The sequence below is a fragment of the Drosophila albomicans genome, chromosome X (genome assembly GCF_009650485.2).
Source record: "Drosophila albomicans strain 15112-1751.03 chromosome X, ASM965048v2, whole genome shotgun sequence".
Taxonomy (NCBI): Eukaryota; Metazoa; Arthropoda; class Insecta; order Diptera; family Drosophilidae; genus Drosophila; species Drosophila albomicans.
The window spans coordinates 19,331,139-19,352,157 of record NC_047627.2 but is presented as its reverse complement, the minus strand read 5'-3'; the positions used below and the strand labels follow the sequence as shown (position 1 = coordinate 19,352,157).

Sequence of the window (21,019 nt, the reverse complement as noted above, 5' to 3'; positions counted from 1 at the left end):
TTGCAATCAAGTTGAACATAAGTAAATTTAAGACGTCGCCTCGCGAAAAGTCTTCGCACTCAGCTGAACAAGCATAAGTCCCTATGCCACCCAAGCAATTACACAACTTTTATTGCGTGTATTAAAAATCCCCAAAAATATGTATATTCCAAAAATATTGAATTTGTTTTAAACACTTTAACATATTTAAAGAAATTTCAATGCAAGAAAAATGCTTAACTAATTAAACAATATTAAAATTATATTTGCTTATGGTCTATTTTACCGAATCGAGACTTTTAATCGATGTTGTTAAACATGGTTTTGTTGGCCATTGAAGCAATCGTAATGAAGACAAATAGAGGCAATTCCTCTTGGTTTGCCGTTGTCTCCCAACTTCATGGATTCAAAGTCGTCTCCATTCAACCAGTGTCACGATTACTGCATATTTGTTTAGGTCTCTGCGCTTTTTTTAGTTTCCCTGCCACAACTTGTGCCTTCGTATGTGTTGTTTGCCTTAGTTTATCTCCAACTCCAAGTACCCTAGCATATTGTGCATACTAATGTGTGTGCTAAATTTTAAGACTTAAAAGTAAAAGTTCAAAATTTGAAAGAAAGAAAAAATAAATTTACTACATTTTTGTGATAATTTTACAATTATAAAGGTAAATTTTCTAAATTAAAAGAGAGAAAGAATACATTTTCTAAATTTGTGTGTTAAATTTTAATACTAAAAAGTGAAGTTTCAAAAATAAAAGAAAAAAAGAATAAATTTGATAAATTTGTATGTTAAAATTAAAACTAAAAACCGATATTCTTAAATTCAAAGAATGAAAGGATTTAATATAATACGTATAAAATTAGTAAACTTTATTCATATTTAACTATTTATAGGGTATTCCAGAGTCAGGTATTATTGCTGAATGCCTTGTGGCGTGTTTTTATTGTTGCCAGCAATGTGATTCTCCTTTGGGAGACACACCATGCACACTTGCTGCTGTTGTCCGGCCACCAACTAACAAAAATACAAATACAAATATAAATTCAAATACAAATACAAATACAAACACTACAGATGGAGCAACAGAGTGCGAGAGTGCGAAAGAGAGGGAGAGAGAGAGAGAGACGGACAAATACTGTGTGGAGTCTACTTCATTGTATTGCAGTTATTGTATTTGAATTGGACAACTAATGTAAATAATACATCACATACAGTACGTGCTATAAGATTACGCCCAAGTGGAAACTGACGTTGGACAGATTTCCTATTTATTTGGCTTTTTATACCCAGTACACATTAAAAATGTGCACACACACACGCACACACACCTACTACAAAAGAAAAGGGTCTAATGTTTGTACAACAGTCGTTAAATTTAATGTCTTGGCATAGGATATTTCGTAGTTGGTCATTGCCATCCAGAGAGAGATTGAGCACTTGTTTGTTATTAACTTGAAAGATGAGAATGTGTGTGTGCAACAACACAATTTTCATTAAATGCCACAACACAGAATTAATTGTTCTTTCAGAGCGCTTCAAATTAAACAAGAATTCAATATGCGTGCAGCATAAAATTTTGTAAATAATTCGCAATAACAATCACAATCACGCACATTTATATTCGTATTTGCACAGACCGACACGAAAAATTGTTTAATTGCAATTATGCACTGCCAAATGGTAAACGCAAATTCAATCTATCGACTGGCCCTAAGTTAGCTTATCATTACTTTGAATTTTTTAGTTGCTAGGAATTATTTGTGGAAAATATAATACAACTGAGAAGATGATATATCTAATATTATACAAAATAGATAAAACTTTTACAAAAACATAGGTTTTTGTGTACTTCTCCATATCAATCACTTTTATCAATTTCTTTTCTTCAAAGTTGTGCAGTTTTCTTAAAGTTTATTTAATCTAATTTCATTTTTATTTAATTTTGTATTAATTTTGAGTATTAATATATAATGTCGGTGATCAATTTCAGTTTTAAATGTAGCGTAATTTTCTTCAGAGGTAATTTAATTTGTAAGTTTGTTCTATTTTCAATTATTACTATCAATTCTAATTTTAAGAAGATTTTAATGTCGCTTTTTTAGAATCGATTCATTAAAAGGCATTTTTATTTTTCTTACCTTCAAAGTTTGCTTCTGAACATGTTGCAAATCCATTTTAACTTTTACAATAGAAGTAAAGCTGCTTTTTTAAACTCTATTTTATTTGACTACTATTTTCTTCTTTAAATATTTTCTTTTAGTGAATTTTAAAGCTAGCTTTTATTAATATTCAGACACTTAATCTTACAACTATATTGACAAACACAAGTTATATTAAAGCTTTAATTTGCCACCTAATGCCGCTTGTAATAAAGAAGGAAACCATTTAATTCGCTTTCAACACATTTGTGTAAACATTCATAGATTAGAATAGCACAACAAGTTCCGCTCTCCAGAACTGTACTCTATCCGTCTATCCGTCGAAGGCGAGCAAAAGCAGAGCCATTATATTATAGGAGCGTTACCCTTATGACCATTTAAGTTAATCTTATGTTTATTTGTCCATTGATTAATGTGCGATGCCAGAAAACCCGCAAAGGTCGTTGCTGGAAAGTCTTCAATCATAGTTTGTTTGTTTGCTTCTATTCTGAGGCCTTTTTTCTTTTTGGTTGCCTTACTCATATGTTTTCTATTTTTGCTATTCTCGTGCTCTAGCATTTGCCTTCTTATTTTGTGATATATTTTTTTTTTTTTTTTTTTTGCCTTTGCAATTTGTAGCCTTCTATGGATTTATTTATGCATAAAATTTATAGGCAGAAACAAGCACATTTGTGTCATTAGCCGCAAATTTTTGACCCATTTGTCATTAGGCTCGAATGCGAGGGATTTGCATAAAACAAACACAGAGAGAGGGGAAAGGGGAGAGCAAGCCTTGAATACACACATGCATAAGTATGTCTAAGAATATACGCACACTCGCTATCTGTTTGTTGTCTGTGTGTGTGTTGTTGGTCGGCTAAAATGTGTGACCGACAAGATTTATCAAGTAATAACAGACATTTCGGACAACCCATAGACCCATTAGTCACACGCTGTTTGACATTGTCTGAAAATATCATTTTAATCACAGCCGAGCTGCAGACTCCTCCTGCAGCTAAATCGCCATTGTGATGACCCGTTGCTCACACAAACACACACACACACACACACATAGACACATTATGTTAGTCATGTATGTGTGTTTGGGAGATATGCATATGACTGGCTTCTCGTATGTGAGTGATATAATGCAAGTACTGTCTGCTCAATGCTGAATACGCCAAGTACAAAACACATTAACATGCTTCAACACAAGTATTGGGTGTGCGTGTGTGTGTGTCGATGAGCATTGACCTCACATGCTTTTGCACCTTCATTCAGCCATGAAAGGGCAATGTAAAAGATCTGAGACAGAGGCTGTGAATGACATCAATTCAATTGATTATCTCAAATATATATTTTAGGATCGATTTCAATTGAAATTTTGTTAGGGCAGCTCATGTGAGTGGCTGATTGAAAAAATTTTAAATTAAAATAATACAAAAAATGAAATTAACAACATATTAATTTGACTGATTAGGATAACAAAATTGTAAATAATATATAATGCATTAATTATGTACAAAACATATTAATAAAATTTTATTCTAATTACCTGTTTTAATTTCTTTTCCCTAAAAAGGCCTTCGGCTTTATTTACCTGATATCTTAATGTGTCTCAGCACAATATAAATTTGTAGAATCTCCGCACTGAGAAGTAAACAATTTCATTACAAAATAAATTCATTTTTTTCACTTGTAGTTCAACTTCAATTTCTTGATTTATTAACTTAAGCCTATATTTTAGATTCGAGTTCAATTCACTTTTTTATAAGGGGAGCACATCTTAAATTCTATTTTAATATGCGAGAAAAATTCAAAATATTTTAAATTTTAATTATATTTTAAATTGTCATTGATTTCCAGAAAACTATTGAAGTTGAATTTTCATTTTTTTTTAGCTAAACTATTTATAATGTTGATGAGGATAATGTTAGAAGTCATTCAACAAAGCGTTTTGAGAGGAAAGATCTTGACAGAAGCATAAATAAAACACATCTACCTGCTTTGATTATTTATTCGCAAATATCTGTTCAATATTAGTAATTTGTGCAATGTTTATCGATAGTGATTGATTGATTCATTGATATTGTTTTCAATGATAGCAAATTGATCAAATAAGTTAGAAGAAAGACAATTTGTAAAAGATTGAATTACAAATTTGAAAAATAGTTTTACTTGAATTTTCCATTTTATAGAATTTAATAGCATTGTCAATTTCATCACTGCATCAACTTTGGATAACAATGTCAATTAACTGCGATTATTAAATTAAATTCGATTCGATTCAAAGGCTTCTGAACCCAAAGTAACCAAGTTTTGAATCGGTTTGAGAAACTTGCAGTTACTTTGCACATCTTCAAGATCGATGTTGCTATGGAACAAAGTTATCAAGCACTACGTACTATATGTTAAGTGTGCATTTTGAGTATGACATCGAAACACCATCAGCTGACAGGCAAGCAAGAAAGAGGAGAAGAAAGATACGATGAATCTGGATTTGTAGCTGTGGAAGCGCTGTGAACAATGATTGATTGTATTTTGAAATGCATAACAAGAGACAGGACATGGACGAGTATAAAACAAATCAGGAATACAAACGAAACACGATGGCCGGAATGGTTGATGGGTTGATAGTTTGATGGCTTGGCATTTGTGTGTGTTGGCCAATGTGTCGTATGAGTGATTACATGCAATCATTTTTGCAATCAGCTGGCAAGCAGCAAGCGGCATAAACTGACTGCATGCTGAAATAGTTATTACATTTAAAATAAATGACGTTTAAATTGCAGCTCAGACAGACTTTTCCAACACACACACACACATACACACACGCATAGTTGCAAAAGCAAACAATGAAAGAGACGGAGCTAACAATATCGAAAGAGAGACACTACAAACTCTGTCATGAACAGCAGCAGCAGCATCAGCAACAATCTGGCTAATATACAACGACAATGATGATGGCTAAGCTAAAGGCAACGGAAAGGAGAAGGGGGAAGGAGAGAGAACAAGTATAGTATATTGTCATTTGATTAGATTACAACGCATTTGTGTGCTAGTATGTGTCTGTGTGTGTGTGAGCTGTTGATCTATGTTAACAACATGGACAGCGGGCTCTTGAGTGCCAGCCAACCAACCCATCGCACACTCCAGACTCCAATGATATCCGTTTGCTTGCCTATCTGACTTGACCTTCTCCTTCTACTGTCCTCCATTACAGACAGTTGAAAGCAACACGCCATCAACAGCAAAGTCACTCAGCTCAAAAGTCTGGCCCATCCATCCATTGCCCATTGCCCATTGCCCCATTGCTATTGCTGCAAATTTTATTATCACATCCAAGCAGCAGCCAAGCCACCACGTTCACTTTGTTCTCCTCGAACCCAAGCTAAACAGGGGAGCATACGCTCTTCTGCACTTAGTACAATTTTCATGTACATTTTTACATTTACATTTCACAATTTTACATTGACATGCGGCATGTGGCATGCGGCTTGGCCTTAGCAAAGACTTTTGCTTCTGCTTCTGCTTCTGCTTCTCCTTCTACTTTTGCTTTTGCACTCCGGACATCGAGCATTTTGCAGTGTCACTTTTGAACTGTTATCATATTGTAAGGACAAATTAATTATAAAGTCATGTAATTGTTTGACAATGTTGGCCCAAATCACAAGATTCTGTGGCCAACAAGACAACAACATACGAGCAGATGTAGAATGTGTGTGTGTGTGGCTGTGTATATGTGTGTTTGCTGGTCAATGATACATTTCTGCCTGCTGCCAATACGAAAACACACACACAGATGCTAATCGTTGTGTATATTCGAGTGTAACCCAATTAGTTGACAAGCGTTTCAATATGGTTTGTTGCTCTCAGCATGAATACAATTGAAAATAATATGGCAAGAAGCTGTGTGCAAACAGACAGCTAATGGAAGTACTTTCTGACTGCCAACGTGTGAACTTCTCACTCAAACGTTGTGCGATAGATTCTCACATATATTTTATATTATTTGTCTAATTATTCAAGTTACCTTTTTAACATATACTTAATCAATTCTCTTTTTACTATAACTTAATCGGGTTACGAAATTCTTATCGAATTATGATTTCTAATTTCTTTTTATTTTATTATTATTTAATTATTTTCATATTTAATTATGTAAGGTGGCCAATTCTATTATTAATTTTAATATTTTTTATTTTTTTTTTTATAAAGAAACATAGACAAAGCGATAGGTGATATAGAAATTATATAAACTTTAAGTTGGATTATGAAAACTTTAAATAAACTTATGGATAAAAATCTAAAAATTAAAGAGTATATAAATCAAAGCAAACATTTTCTATGCAGCTTAAACCTCTATATAAAACTAATTATTACATTAATTGCAGACAAACTTAATCAAGTGACTATAAAGCACAATCTTAAAGACTCAATAATAATGCTTTGAGCAAGAACTTCATATCTCAAATCATCGCCATAATAAGGTCTAAATTATTGGCTTTGCCGGCAGCAGCAGCAACAATGACAACGAGACCAAGAACAACAACAATAGCAGCATTTTGGTACAATCGTTTTTGCTATTTCCGTTTCCGGCTGCACACACATGCATACACACACACACACACATGCAAGCAAGCACATCCGAAATAAATGATATGATGTGATTATGCAGCGCCATATATCTAACTGGGAGCAGTCGAGAGCTCAAAACGATTAATTATCAAATTGTTTTGTTCGTGATTGTCTTTTGTGACCGTCGCCTTTTGCTCCTCTGCTCCTTTGGCGCGTCGCTTCCTCTTCCTCTTCCTCTTCCTATCACTATTCTCTTCTGTTCTGTTCTACTCAGTTCTGTTCTGTTCTGTTCTGTTCTCTGCCCTATGCCCCGATAAGCACTGGGATAACGAGAATTATGCTGGCTGTCTGCACCGGCCATTGTCTATTCATTTGCATGTGTTTGTGTGTGCTGCCTCTGTCTGTGTATCTGCGTCTATCTGCATACTTACATGTGTATGTGTGCAGCTTCAATTTCGCATATTGCCTCACTAGCGTTCAGTTTATTAAACTGCATCGAACTCTGTGCAATCTGGATATAATTTTACAAGTATTCAGCATTCACTATCACATTTTTTAATGTGATGGGAAATAATTTCTGATGGCAAATTATTAGAAAATCATTACTTCAATTGTTATTGTTTCTAGCTACAATATTATTCTTTTGAATAATAAGTGTAGTTGTGTTTCATTTGCTATTGTTGACTATACAAAAAGCTCTATAACTCAACCGTTTCTATTATAAGTATATATATTATAAGTATATTATATTTTCAATTCGATTATTTTTATATGTTTTATTATTATTTTTAATATAATTAAAGCAAGCTTTCTTATTATTTTACTATTTTTATTAACTTTTTTATTCTTACATATAAAGTTCGTTGTCCTAACTGATGTCCAGCTACTAGCTTAATTTCTTCATAATAAACTTAATTAAATTCTAATCGCAAAGATGATATTTTTCATAATCCTTAGCTTCCACCTAACTGAAAGCCTTTACAGCTAGTGCTTTAGAAATAAGTATGCGATACTTTTAATTCGAACTTTTACAAATAATTACATAAATTGAGTTCCATATAAATGATTAGAAAGAAACGTACACACATATACACATACGCACACATAAAATTACGAGTTAAGAAATCTTTGTTAAACCCTCCCGCGAAGCCACGTCCACTTAGCCCATCCGCCTTCACTAATATCTTGGTCCGCCGCCTAGTCAAACCCACACACAACATATGAAGCGAATAGATCAACATTTTTGGCAATGACTTTTTCAGTCACATAGTACTTTAATTAACTGCCACCAGCTTCCTCTAAGAATGCATTGCAATCTCTTGCAGATATGCTTAACTATTTAGTAACAGCCACAACGGTTGGTCAACAGTTGATCAACAGTACTCTAAGCAAGCGCTCGTCAATATAAGTGAAACTCGCCTGTCTGACCACGCCCACTTAGCCAGTCCGCCTTCACTATTATATCGGTCCGCCGCCTAGTCAAACACACAGACACAATATGACCGACATACATACAAATTTTTGGCAATGACTTTTTTCATTCTCAAATCAATAGCTAGAAATGTAATGCCTTGCGTTTCTACACAACTGTTTAGCAATAGTGGCAACAGTTGAGCATCAGTTAATCAAAAGTACCCAAAAGCAAGCTTGGCAATCTTTGTGAAGCCCTTCCGCCCGACCACGCCCACTTAAGGTATTAACTTTCCCTATTATATCGGTCCGCCGCCTAGTCGAACACACACACAACATATATGAAAGACATATGTACGTCAACATTTTTGGCAATGACTTTTTTAGTCACATACTTAGATCAACTGCCAGCAACTTCCTCTGAGAATGCATTGCAAAGTCTTGTAGTTATGTACAACTGTTTAGCAGCACTGACAACAGTTGATCAACATAAGATTTGAGAAGATCTTTTGCTTGACCACGCCCACTTAGCTGGTTCGCACACACAAATTTCTTGGTCCGCCGCCTAGTCAAACAGAATGACATGCCTTTTTCACAAATTCTTTCAAAATTTTGGCAACCACTTTTTCTACAAATCGGTTATCAACTAATTACCCACAGCTTACTCTGTCAACTTGTTACAGCTTTGTCTGTATACATAATACGATATACTTAATCATATTTAAATTTGAATTATAATCTGGGCATCCGATGACAAAGTTCTTATGAAACAGCCCGTCAAAGTTCTAAGTCTACACAATAAAAGTTTAGATTACAAATATGTGTGTTTTATAAAGCAATATTTTATTTTTAATTTTGATTCTGACTGTTACAAAATCATTATTATATTTTATTGCGATTGACTAAAATTTGAAAACTATATTAATATTTTTATAAATATATAAAATAAATTAATATTCCTTCACATTTTCTTATAAAGTGTTCAATCAAATGTAATCAAAAAATAACTAATTTGTTATTGTGCTTACTTCTTTCAATAGTATTATTATTATTATTTATTTTGTATTACCCACATTGTAAATATAATACAGATGCTATGAATGCTACGAAATCCTTAACTGAAAGTCGTTTCAAGTGCCAACTACAGTATGGAAGCGATAAGGAAACATCAAACTACAAAGAGAATGGCATTGCGTTTGACTCCTTTCGATGAAAGTCACAAACGAAATGGCCAACGGCTGGCCAGGCACACTTTGAATAAGGCTGAGCACAAGAGAGCTCGTATACGTAATGACAGTGACTGCGAGAAGTATGTAGATGGACCCACATCAATGTGCTGTCAACGCGTCAGAATCGTTATGGCCATCAACGATTCGTTGTTGTCCATTTTAATTGCATAGCCAAAGTCATGCATTTTTCAAGCCATCAACATTTCAACACACACACACACACACATACACACACACAGGACACACTCATATCTCGTCATGAACGTTGAAACTCAGATCACAAACAAAAAGTCAAAAAGGAAAAAAAAACATCTACACTTGTTCGTATTTGCAATGTGCTCTTTCATAGGGAAAGTATGACAAGATGCATAAAGCAAAAATTTAATTAGTGCTTTCTTTTCTCACAACTTCATGATAGATAATATTTTCGAGAAGTTCACAAAGTCTTACTAATTATTAAGTCTATAAAACAAAGTCAGAATTATTTTGAATTTTTGTATATTTATTTAATTAACTTATTTGAAATTATATAATATAGATATATATTTTCTTTTTATGTTGGTAAATATCAAACACACATAAGAAATTCGTCATTGATCTATAATCAGCCTTGAGTTTTTAATTCAGTTCGCTTACGACATTCTAGTCAATTAGTAAGTCTTTAGTTGATCGACTAATTAAACGAAAGTTCTGGAAATAATTAATGTTTACCTCAATTAGATAGTTTAGAAGGCAAGCTCATTTGCTGAACAAAAATACCCTTAATGCATTTAGAGTATGAACAAACAATGTGCAGCAATTTATTGCTCTTCGGCATTCAAGTACTCGGTCTTGTGACCACATTGTAACTACTATGTTCATACTTACATACATATGTAACATACATGTATTCGTGGTCCCAATAGCAAGCAATTGCTTCTCATGGGGAATTCTGAATTTTGTCGGTTTTATTACCTTTATATGATTTCCACAATACAATGAGAGATCTTTTCGTTGCTATCCATAGTTCTCCTGCCATAACAACCAAACATATTTACTTCCATATGGAAGTCAGAGTATTTGATTGCCTAACAAACTAACTATGGAATATGTGATTCTTAAACAGAGAGTCACAACTTTAATTGGAAAATTGACTAGAGTACCCGAATAACTTGTTTGTTCATGATTCATGCTGCTGCTGCTCTTTTGTTTATTATGTTTTCTGTTGAGCAAGGGATTCGTTTTCCTTTTGCTGTTGCTGTTGCTAAATGTTAATGTGACTCTCGCACTCTTTCGATATTCTCTGAGTGATTTCTTTGGAAGTCAGCGTCAGTTGGCAGCATGAAAGCGAATTTCAAAATACTCCATGTGTCTGTGTGTGTGTGTGTGTGTACAAATGTATGCACATGTTTGAAAATTTAATTAAATCAACATGCATAAACAAATTATATTTTTGTTTGGCTCACGCATTGCGCGATTGCTCGACTTCACAATGCTCCTCGGTTGACGGTTTGGGGATACAAAAGCAAGGAATGAGATTGCGATGTTGTGCTGTGCTGTGCTGTGCTGTGTGAGTATTGCTTTTGATTTTGCTTTTGATTAACATATTTCTTTTATCTGAAAAGGAAGTCAGAACGAAGCGGACTCAGGCGTTGCCTTTGTGCGCTCATGAGCATGAGCATATTATTAAAGTTATGAAACATTTTTGATAACATTTGCCAAACAAACAGTAAAAGCATCAAATCAAAAACAATATTCTTACATATACATATGTACACCATATACTTACATATATATAGTAACTGATTTTGATGCATATACGTAAGTTTATCGGCATATAGAGTATATATATATTTAAATGTTGGAGGCACATACGAGTTTCGTCTGTCAGTCGCCATGACAAACTTAGAAGTCAGGAACACCAAAAAGAAACTTTTTTAATTAAAGCCAACAAAAATAAAAACGAAAAACAACAACGAAAAAAAGTAAGCGAAAGAACAACAACAACAACGACAACAAGGAGAAAAAATACATAAAAGTTGACCCACTGATAATATCTTTTCCTGACCATCAGTCGAGGCCATCAACAAGTTGAACGAATTTTTCTACAACGCTCTTCGGCTTTGTTCACCTGTTCATTCAGTTAGTCTAACAAATAGAATTTCTTTGCAAAAAATTCTTCAAAAATATATCAAGTATACTAGAGAACTTTTAGATATAAATGAATATTGTTATTCAATGAGCAGAGCATTCGCTAGTCGCATAGTCTGTTAGTTTAGTGTGCTTTACTTGAAGCTTTTCTTGTTATTTGTTTATTTTTAACGATTATTCTGCTTCATTTCCGGTAACGGAATTAAATCGTTTAGACGGCAGTCTTTTGTATGATTTTGCGTCGGCTTTCTTTCGTTTTCGATTTTCTGTTTTCTGTTTTTTATTTTATTTATTTATTTATTTTTTTTTTTTTGTGACAAAATTTAAAAGCAATTGAGATTATACTTTGTCTTTGCTCTGACTTTGTGGTTTACCAAATCAATTTGCTATTGACGCCTCAAGTGCTATTCTGAATGGTCTTGCGCTTTTTCTCCCAGCAGCAATTGCTAAATTGAAAATGGAAAATTGAGAATGTATAGAGTCATTGATTTATGTGTGTCGTCCGTCAGACATGAGATAGAAATGTGTTTTTTTTGTTAATACTCCATAGAGTAGATGGGTATTATAAAGGGCATTTGCGACCGCATAGGTATTTATATATATATTCTTGATCAGCGCTAATAGACGAGATATAGCCATGGCCTATCTGTCCGTCTGTCTGTCCGTCTGTCTGTACGTCTGTTTGTCCGTCTGTCTGTCCGTCTGTCTGTCTGCCCGTCTGTTCGTATGAAACACAGAACATCAGAGGCTTTAAAAGATAGGGATATACATTTTTAGTATACTTTTATAAATGCGAAGCGGGTATAAAAAAGTCCAGCACACTCAACTATAGATTAATAACATTTTTTTTGGTATGACAATTCGTAGGTAGTTAAAATTATTTAAATGATGTCCAGTGTTATCGTCAGCTTAGTGTTTATTTATTTCCCCATCCAGATGTCAATGAAAAGTAATGGCAGGTGGCGAATATTTAAATAAGATAACATTTCAATACTTTGCTCGTAAATAATGCGAACTGCAGTTTCGTAATAGCCTCTAATGGAGTTGCTACTACAAAATATATTGATGTAATGTGGCTGGCAAATCGCCGCAACTTTATATTGCATTATTTTTATTGACTTCCTCTTGCTACTGAGGCAGCTGTGGAAAGTGAAAGTGGAAATGAGAAAAGGGTGCAAAAAGCGAGAGAGAGAGAGAGAGAGAGAGTTGGAGCAATTGGCAAACATTCCAAAGTTGTTTTGGCAGCTGTTCTTTATAGAGAAGAACACTCATCGTGCCATACATTTGACTGTTTTGTTCCACCTTCTCCATCCACTTCTTCAGCTGATTCACGTTCTCGTTTTCGTTCTCGTTGACGTTGTCGTTGTCGTTATTGTTATTGTGTATTATTATTATGATTATTGTTATTGTTTTTGCATTTTAAAGCAAATGGACTTTTATACGTTTCCGTGTATGTAAGTATGTTTGTATGCCAGTTCGGTTGAGTGCCAAAAATTAGCCCGCAATATTCGTTGGCAGTCCGCGCCAAAGCATTTTGATGTTCCTTTAACTGCCTTGTCCGTCGCCCATCAATTTTACTTACTTTACAGCAACAGCAACAGCAGCAGCGGCAGCCTCTAAACATTCGAGCACATAAAAATCAAATTTCCGCATAAATTACCAGCTCAACATTTTTGATGGTCCGTCCTGCTCCCAATTCTTGGTCTTTGCTGCTGCTCCAGCTGCTACTTCCTTATACTATATATACATACGTATATACTATATATATGTATGCATGTGTTAACATAATTGAGGCTTTTATATACACGCCGAATAAGTGAGTGTATATGTGTTTTTCAGCGATAGAATATTTCGTAATAATTGCCGCTGATAAGCAATAGAATTGATGATTGCTTGTTGTTGTTGTGTCCATGAAATGACCATGTGGCAGTTAATAAGCTGATTTGATGTACACACAAATCACACGAGTTGATGTACACAACACACAAATGCGAATTTGCCGCCTACCTCGTAAAATTATTGTGCCATTTGTGACGTCAAAAAAGTGTTATACTAGTTTAGCTAGTAATGAAATCTTCATATACAAATATAATCATATAACTATTGTATCTTGAAATATTATTATTTCTATATCATTTATTGACTTCTTAATGTAATCAAAGTTAAATTGGCATGTTATGTTAGGCCGTTTTCTTAGATCAATTTTTGTAGCTAAGGGTGAAAGAGGTGGCCAGTATTTTTATTTCTAAACAGTCTAAGAACAGTGATTGACTAATTTATTCAATTAGTTGTTTATACTTTAAACATATTACAAATGAAATCAATAATTTATATTCCATTTACCAATTTGTTTTGCTATACATTTTATTCAGAAATTTGAATAAAAAAAATTTAATAAACTTCCAAAAACAATAGAAAAGAAAACAAAATAATGTAAAATTAAAAAGAATCTCGATCAGAAATTCTAAGCTTTACGTAGCGACCGCAGATTGCGCTGAGGCACTGTGAGTATAAACATTTAGCACAGTTATCGCCAATCCGATCATCGTGACGAACTAAATACGTTTGCCTTACATTTTGTGATGTTTTGCAGTGGCAATCGAAACTAAGTCGCGGCACCAATGATTAGAATTGACCTCTGACCTTGAGGCGCCTGATACGCGATATGAATCTATGAATGCTGGAATTACGCATTGAGGGCGAATCAAGTGTCGCAGTCGCGATTGAAATTCGCAGCATTCAAGACGTGAAACCCCAAAAAAAAAAAAAAAAAAACAGAAGACAAAAATATGCGTTTACTCTCAATCTTGTTACTCAGCCTTTGTCTGTGCCTCAGCCTGAGCGCTGGCATGGCACGGCGACTGCAACGTGAGGCAAGTGCAGCACCTGAACCAGCTCCAGCTCCAGCTCCTGCTCCAGCTCCTGCTCCAGCTCCAGCTCCAGCACCGGAGCCAGAACCAGCGCCTGAGCCAGCGGCTGCTCCAGGGCCAGAGCCAGCTCCAGCGGGGAACGAGGACAAGGAGATCTTTATATCGGATGCGACGACAACAGCAAAGCCACTGGGAACAGCCTCGATCAAGTCGCGGGCAATCAGCATGGATCGTGGCCTCTGCCAGGAGCGATCACGCTATCATCCACACTTTCCCAAATGCCATCAATTCTGCAAGCGACTGGAGCATTGGATTGGCCAGTGTTGGCGTGAGGATTGTCACTGCATCTCTTAAATTGTGAAATCAGTTCCAAGAAGTCGTCAATTACTTTGCACTTAACTCAAATTTGATATGCCTAACAATGATGAACTTTGCTGTACTTAGATGCGAGTGCTTATTAAAGTTGCAACATGTTTTCCCTGCCATCATTTCCTGCCTCTTAATTAACAAGTTTCGTATTATTGTATTTGAAATTGAACCGAAAAGTCTTGTAAACATTTTTGTAAGTGTGCACAGTGTGCTAATTAAGTATACGCATGGCTCATAACTAATTCTATGTGTGTTTTTAGTTTGTAGCTCTTTAAAGCCGATTTCAATTTCGAAAGTCGAAAGCAGTTGGAAAAATACGAAATACGCCGCTGTCGCTTTTGATGAAAGCGCAGCTGGCAAGTGCTTTTATTTGTGTGCATAGACAAATGCATACATAGATACATTATGTAACTACGAATGTATGTATGCATGTATGTGTGTATGTGTGTATGCGCCTGGCAAACACACAAATAAAATCCACGCATTTTGCTAGTTTTGCATGATGGATCTCCGTCAAACATTTGGCCGAATTCTCAGCTAACATACGACCGACGAACTACATACATATAATACATGACTGACTGTATGTATATGTATTTATGTGTCGATATGTGTGTGTGTGTGTGTGTGTGTTTGAAGTGTGTGCCAATGTGCTCGCATCTCTTTCATATGCTAATTTAATAGTAAACAGTGGCAAAAATGCGCGCACAGGACATGGCTACCAGCCGAAGGACCGCAACGACACACAGACAGACATTCGGAGGGACAACAGAATGCGCATACATGTAACGAGTGACAGCTACTAATAGCACACACACACACACACATATGTTGTTGTTGTTAGTGTGCATAGTAAGCACACAACATGCATATTCATGAACTAAGTGGCTGCATTTCAGCGCCCTGTTTTGTAAAGCTTCTTTGTGCAAATTGTGAGCATTAACAATTCCTTTTTTTTTTTGTCACTTTTTCGCTTCCACCTTTTGTATTTTCACAGCAGTTTTTCTACGTAGTTTTCTGTTTTTCTCCATTCTTATTCGTTTTTGGTCTGCTCCAATTTTGACAGTTGCATTGCATATAATTTTAAAATGAATGTAATACACAATAAATAACAGAACTTAGTTAGCACATGACTAAATTGCACTTGGACATTAAAATTAAAAGCATCCTGAAAGATAATCCACAATTAAAAACGCTAAAGAAGCTGCTCAAACTCTTTGGAACTGGAAATGTATTGCGATAACTGTCAGCCGATATCACTTGCTGGCACATCTATTAAAAGGCATCTAAACAAATTATTGCCAACGGTTGACATTTGCAATGAGCCGCCGTGAGAGCAGACATTATAAGCTCGTTTGATTGATATGATTGTATGGCCATTAAAATTTAATGAGCTACGAGAAATGCCAAAAATATGCCTTAACCTCTTGACTACCGACCGTCTCCATCGTTTTTTTGCTGGCTGAGTGTGACATGGATATGAATATGTTGGACTTTGGGATACACATTGTGATACCCTGTAAACATTCGCTATTTTGATTTAAAGAGAATCTTTTCTTTTATTTCACTTAATTGCAATTCGTTTGTCTTACTTAGAGGCACTATAAAAAACAATGCTGATTAACACAAAATAATATTAGAATACAATAGACTTCTGCATGAATAAACTCATTTGCGGCATAACAGTACTGTAGTGTTTTAAAAAACACTGCACTCATTCTTTACTGTACAGTATACTCTATAGGCCAGAAGAAGATAGCACATCATTCAATACAAACTTTTGCATAGCCTGTTAAGCTTGGCAACGTTGATTCAATGAAAATCTTCTCTCTTGTTTCGTTTAATTGAAACTTTGTAGCCTCAAATATTATTGATTTATATATTAGAATACTTACTGGATATCTCCCAATTCGATCAATCTCAAGCAAGCATATGAACGTAAGTATTGGTCCATGAAAAACACAGATTGTGATACACTGTAAGTCGCCTCAATATGTATTTTAGGCTAATCTTTTCTTTTATTGCATTTTTGTCTCACTTAGTTACCAACACAATATATTATTGATTGAAATTCGACATTAATACGGAGTATTTGGCACTTCGATCAATGCTCGCAACGAGCGTCTAAATTGGTATTGTTCTTGTGTGCTCTGCTCGCTGTTTTTGTTGTATGTCCGTTCAACTGATTTAGCTCAATAATGTGACGCGTCTCTCACTTTGATAAGGGTCTCTTGGCTGCAGCTTCAACTCTGCTGCTACCGCTGTCAACAGATAATGACAACAACAACAATAATAACATGAGCAAATGCAATAACAATAAGTGGCAGGACAGCAAACACGAGTTCGTTATCTTTACCGCAATGTTAACACTGCTACACGGTCTTGCCATTGCCTGTATGTATTAGGACCGAAGAGTTAACGATTCCCCACTCCGGTCCCTACAAATATCACTCATCGCATCCCACATCGATTGTTTGGTACATAACCTGTGCTCATTTAAAATTAGTCATCCCAGTCTTCAGCTAAATTTAGCTTAAGTATGATATTTTGTCTAAAGGTCAAATTTGAAAATTTCAATTGCAATTCAAGCATTTCTGACAAAATTAACAAGCTATTTTAATTATATACATTTTATTACAAATCATTCAAGTAACATGGGTAAGAGCCATATTTAGCGTCAAAAAAAGTAGGAAAATTACTATCTAAATATATTTAAAGTTATTTATAAAGAGTTGCTTCTAAGCCACATTCCAGAAGACTTAGCTGCTTTGACTAACAATCTCGTAGATTTTGGTATATTTTGAATGCAGTACTGTGTTGTATTTTGTGCTCTGTGGTATGTTTTTAATGTATCGATATACCAAATATTGCATTTGGTATATTTAACCCAAAGGCCAAAGCAGCCAGCGCTAGTAAATTTACGCTAGCTTATAAATTAATTTATAGTCTACGCCTTTAATAAATAAATAAATATTTAAGAAATATTTTGGTAAATAAATTTGGTATATTTTAGGAATATGGTTTTATTGAAAATTCGATTGTATCTTTCTTGCTTTTTTTCTCAAATTTGGTATTTATAATTCAGTTAGTAACTGAACAATTATTTATGCAAGTATCTTCAAAGATAATCTATATGAAAGTATCTCGAATTCGCAAATATGTATATATAAATATACACATGTATGTATGTATATTATACTAAAAATAAATTATTGAAAATTGTTATATAAGTAATATATATTTGAAAGTTTCTCTATCACGATGCGATAATATAATAAATTTCCCTTCGCATAGTTATAATATATATTTAACAATGTTTGCCACTTCATATTCTAGATTCACAGCGTGAATCGATTAAACTTTATTAATTTTCATAAACATATACATAAACAAATATGTATGTATGCATGTGTGTGTATCCATATGTTGTGTGTCTATACTACTACTTAGCGTCCGGTCGATGTTTGACGTGTGATGTTTTATGATGTTTGTTGTGTTTGATGTCTCAGCACGATATTAACACGATTAAAACTAACGAAGCTACTCTAAAACTGCGAAACTGTGAACAATGTGTGTGTGCATAACTTTTGCATAATTTTGTGAGTTTACAAGGTGAAAGTTGTCTTGACATTGGATCCCTGCTTGGTCATGGCATCCTTGTGCAGTTGATATTGCAACAAATTCTGCGGTCCCAGACGCAGAGCATCGCGCAGCTTGTGCCCAATCTCAAGGACTGCCTCCTTGTTATCGCCATTGGCAGTCCAGATCGAGATTTTGTTGCTCTTGCCACGAATGTTGACAACAGCGCCGCAGATCTCATCATAGCGATCAAACACTTCGCCGATCAGGCAAAGCAACTGAAAATTCCAAGACGTTTCTTTGGTCAACTATAAGAGAGATAAAAGAGTAAAAGTACTCACCACATCCATCCACAATTTGTCCAAATCATCCTTCAATATCTTATTAAGTCCAATCACCCAACGACCGCCATTATGATTGGCAGCATCCTCCCACATGGGGCGTATGCCCTTCTTGAACAGCGAATAATCGCTGCCCATCTTGATCTCCGACGGCGGCTTGATGTGATTGTAGAGGTTCCAAAAGTCCTCGACAGTATCAAAGCTAGTGATTTCGTTTTGCATATCCTCCCACGTCTTGGTGCGATCGTTCTCCAAATACCACAGTGTCCACACATATTGCAACGGATGCTTGACTAGCACCTCGGGCAGCACAGCGCCGTCATCATCCTGCAACAGATTGCTGCACTGTTCAGGTTCGGGGCCACCAAGTTCTTGGGTACAAATTGCCACATCACGTTCCTCACGCTCTACCTTGTCAGCGACCGCATCGGTTGCAGCAGCCACATCGGTTGCAGCAACAGCAACATCAGCTTCAGATGCGTCTTTGCGCTCCAATGTTGGATTCTCATCGCCACTTCCGGTTTCCATCATCGATTCGCTATTTGGAACGGCACTTTTGAACATTGTCTGCAATTCGGCAAAGTCCTTCATAACTGCAATGGTCAAATTATTCGAATATATATATATTGCTAAGCTGAATGTGGTTCAGAAACCGTTTTGATCAATACTGCGAACTCGTTACTGTTTATGCAAAATCCAGGGACAATATTTACTATTTTTTATGTTCACAATTTAAATATTATTAAATTGTAAACGAACTAACTTTTTGGAGCTGCAAAAGTCAACTGACTATTTCAGACTACATGCTCCCCTACAGTTATATGCAAGTTGATGTTTTTCCCTAGGCATTCTAGTGAGACCAAAAGTTAATAAACAGTTCTTTTGATTTGTCTCAAACTGCTTGTGAAATTCTTTTTTGGTTTAAAATATCTGTAAAAAAATAATAATGTTATTCATACCTTTGACAGCTATAAAGAAAAGTATGCAACTATCTAACAATGCATTAAAAAAGTAAAGCTTTGTTGCAAAGCAGCAAACATGAAATGGATCAAGTAAATACTATATTGAATTTTATAACTATTAGAAATAATTATCTTTATCAGCTAAATATAAAATAAAGTTTGCGTTGATATTTTCAATTATTTTACTTTATTAGTATTTATCTTTAATCCAAACAAGACTGGCAAAATATATGTTCTAGATGGCTTTCAATGGCACCAGCTTCGAGCGACGCTTTTTGCCCTTAGTAACGACAGACTCTGCTCCACCTTGGAGCATTTTCTCTTCAGCAGTTTTACGTCCAAGACTGGCGTTGAGCTTGATAGAATCCTTTCCAGCGTTCAACTGTTTCTTTTTGGCCAAAGCAATCATCTTTCGCCATTCCGCGTTGTTCTCGCCCTCGCCAGCTTTGCGCAGATTGTAATTGGGCTTGGGACGCTGCTCCTTGAGAGCCTTCCACTCATCGAGACCCATTTGCTTGTGTGTATCATCGATTAAAGGCTCGGCAACAGCTTCCTCATTGCCAGAGTCCTCATTGTCCATGTCCACCTGCTTGAGATCATCGATGCCCTGCTTCACAGATCCCCAGTTATGTGCCCCACCGCCTTTGCGTTTCTCCACGGCCTTCACGCCAGTCTTATTAGATCCAGACTGGCGATCAAACTCACGTTTGCGACTACCGCATTTCTCCATTTTGCGGTAACGTGCTGAATATGCCTTGCCCGGACGCTTGCCAACCTCATTGTTGTAATCTGGCCAATTGTTTTCGGCCAAAGTGTTGCTGTTGACACTTAAACTTGCAGAGCGTTGTGGCTTCATCACAATGCTGGCACCGGCATTTGCCTTTTGTCCCGCATTGTTTTTGTTCAGAACTCCTGACTTATTCTCTATTTCAGTTTTCTTCACGTTTTCTACAAATGGACGATCCACGGATGTCTTTTTTCCGGCCACAACGGATACCTTCTTGGGTAGAGGAAGTACGACGGTCTTGTCATCATCGTCCTCGAATAATAAACCGAACCGATTGTTAGCCATTTCTTTTTTTGGAAAAACTAGATAAAAGTTAACAAAATAAAAATCTTTGAGCTGCTTCTCGTATTTTTAGCTTTTCACTTAATGCTGTCAACTAAAGCAATGGCTCAACAATCGATTTGAGTTATCGTTTCTGTCGAAAATCAAAGATTGACATTTTGAAAGTTGGTGTCAAATATCGATACAATAATAAAAAAATGTTTACTCATATGCAATATTTTATATTATAATAACATAATAATTATAAATAAAAAAAAAATTAAAATTCTACAACTCATTTTTAACGGAGAAATATAGTTTAGATAGTAGCTAGATATTTTTGACAAATTGTAATACAATATACGATTGATATGATATATATCTT

The 21,019-nt window shown here is 35.3% G+C and overlaps 3 protein-coding genes across 3 annotated transcripts; 1 reads left to right on the top strand and 2 right to left on the bottom strand.

Annotated features, from left to right (window-relative positions):
* Positions 1–14,198: 14,198 nt before the first annotated feature.
* Positions 14,199–14,946, top strand: LOC117577465 (E3 ubiquitin-protein ligase TRIM33). The gene has a single exon (XM_034262352.2). The coding sequence runs from the start codon at positions 14,255–14,257 to the stop codon at positions 14,687–14,689; it is 435 nt and encodes a 144-aa protein (XP_034118243.1). The 5' UTR covers positions 14,199–14,254; the 3' UTR covers positions 14,690–14,946.
* Positions 14,947–18,020: 3,074 nt separating this feature from the next.
* Positions 18,021–19,419, bottom strand: LOC117577456 (eukaryotic translation initiation factor 4E1-like). Its single transcript, XM_034262346.2, has 3 exons — positions 19,278–19,419; positions 18,625–19,217; positions 18,021–18,561 (listed from the first exon to the last, which is right to left on the bottom strand). The coding sequence occupies exons 2-3, from the start codon at positions 19,213–19,215 to the stop codon at positions 18,310–18,312; spliced, it is 843 nt and encodes a 280-aa protein (XP_034118237.1). The 5' UTR covers positions 19,216–19,217; positions 19,278–19,419; the 3' UTR covers positions 18,021–18,309.
* A 402-nt stretch (positions 19,420–19,821) lies between these two features.
* On the bottom strand, positions 19,822–20,658 carry LOC117566912 (uncharacterized). The gene has a single exon (XM_034246536.1). The coding sequence runs from the start codon at positions 20,656–20,658 to the stop codon at positions 19,822–19,824; it is 837 nt and encodes a 278-aa protein (XP_034102427.1).
* Positions 20,659–21,019: the final 361 nt, after the last annotated feature.

Coding starts and splice junctions, on each gene's coding strand:
- LOC117566912 (XM_034246536.1), bottom strand. CDS start 20,658: ATGGCTAACAATCGGTTCGGTTTATTATTCGAGGACGATGATGACAAG.
- LOC117577465 (XM_034262352.2), top strand. CDS start 14,255: ATGCGTTTACTCTCAATCTTGTTACTCAGCCTTTGTCTGTGCCTCAGC.
- LOC117577456 (XM_034262346.2), bottom strand. CDS start 19,215: ATGAAGGACTTTGCCGAATTGCAGACAATGTTCAAAAGTGCCGTTCCA. Junction 18,562..18,624: donor ACAAATTGTGGATGGATGTG/GTGAGTACTTTT, acceptor TGGAATTTTCAG/TTGCTTTGCCTGATCGGCGA.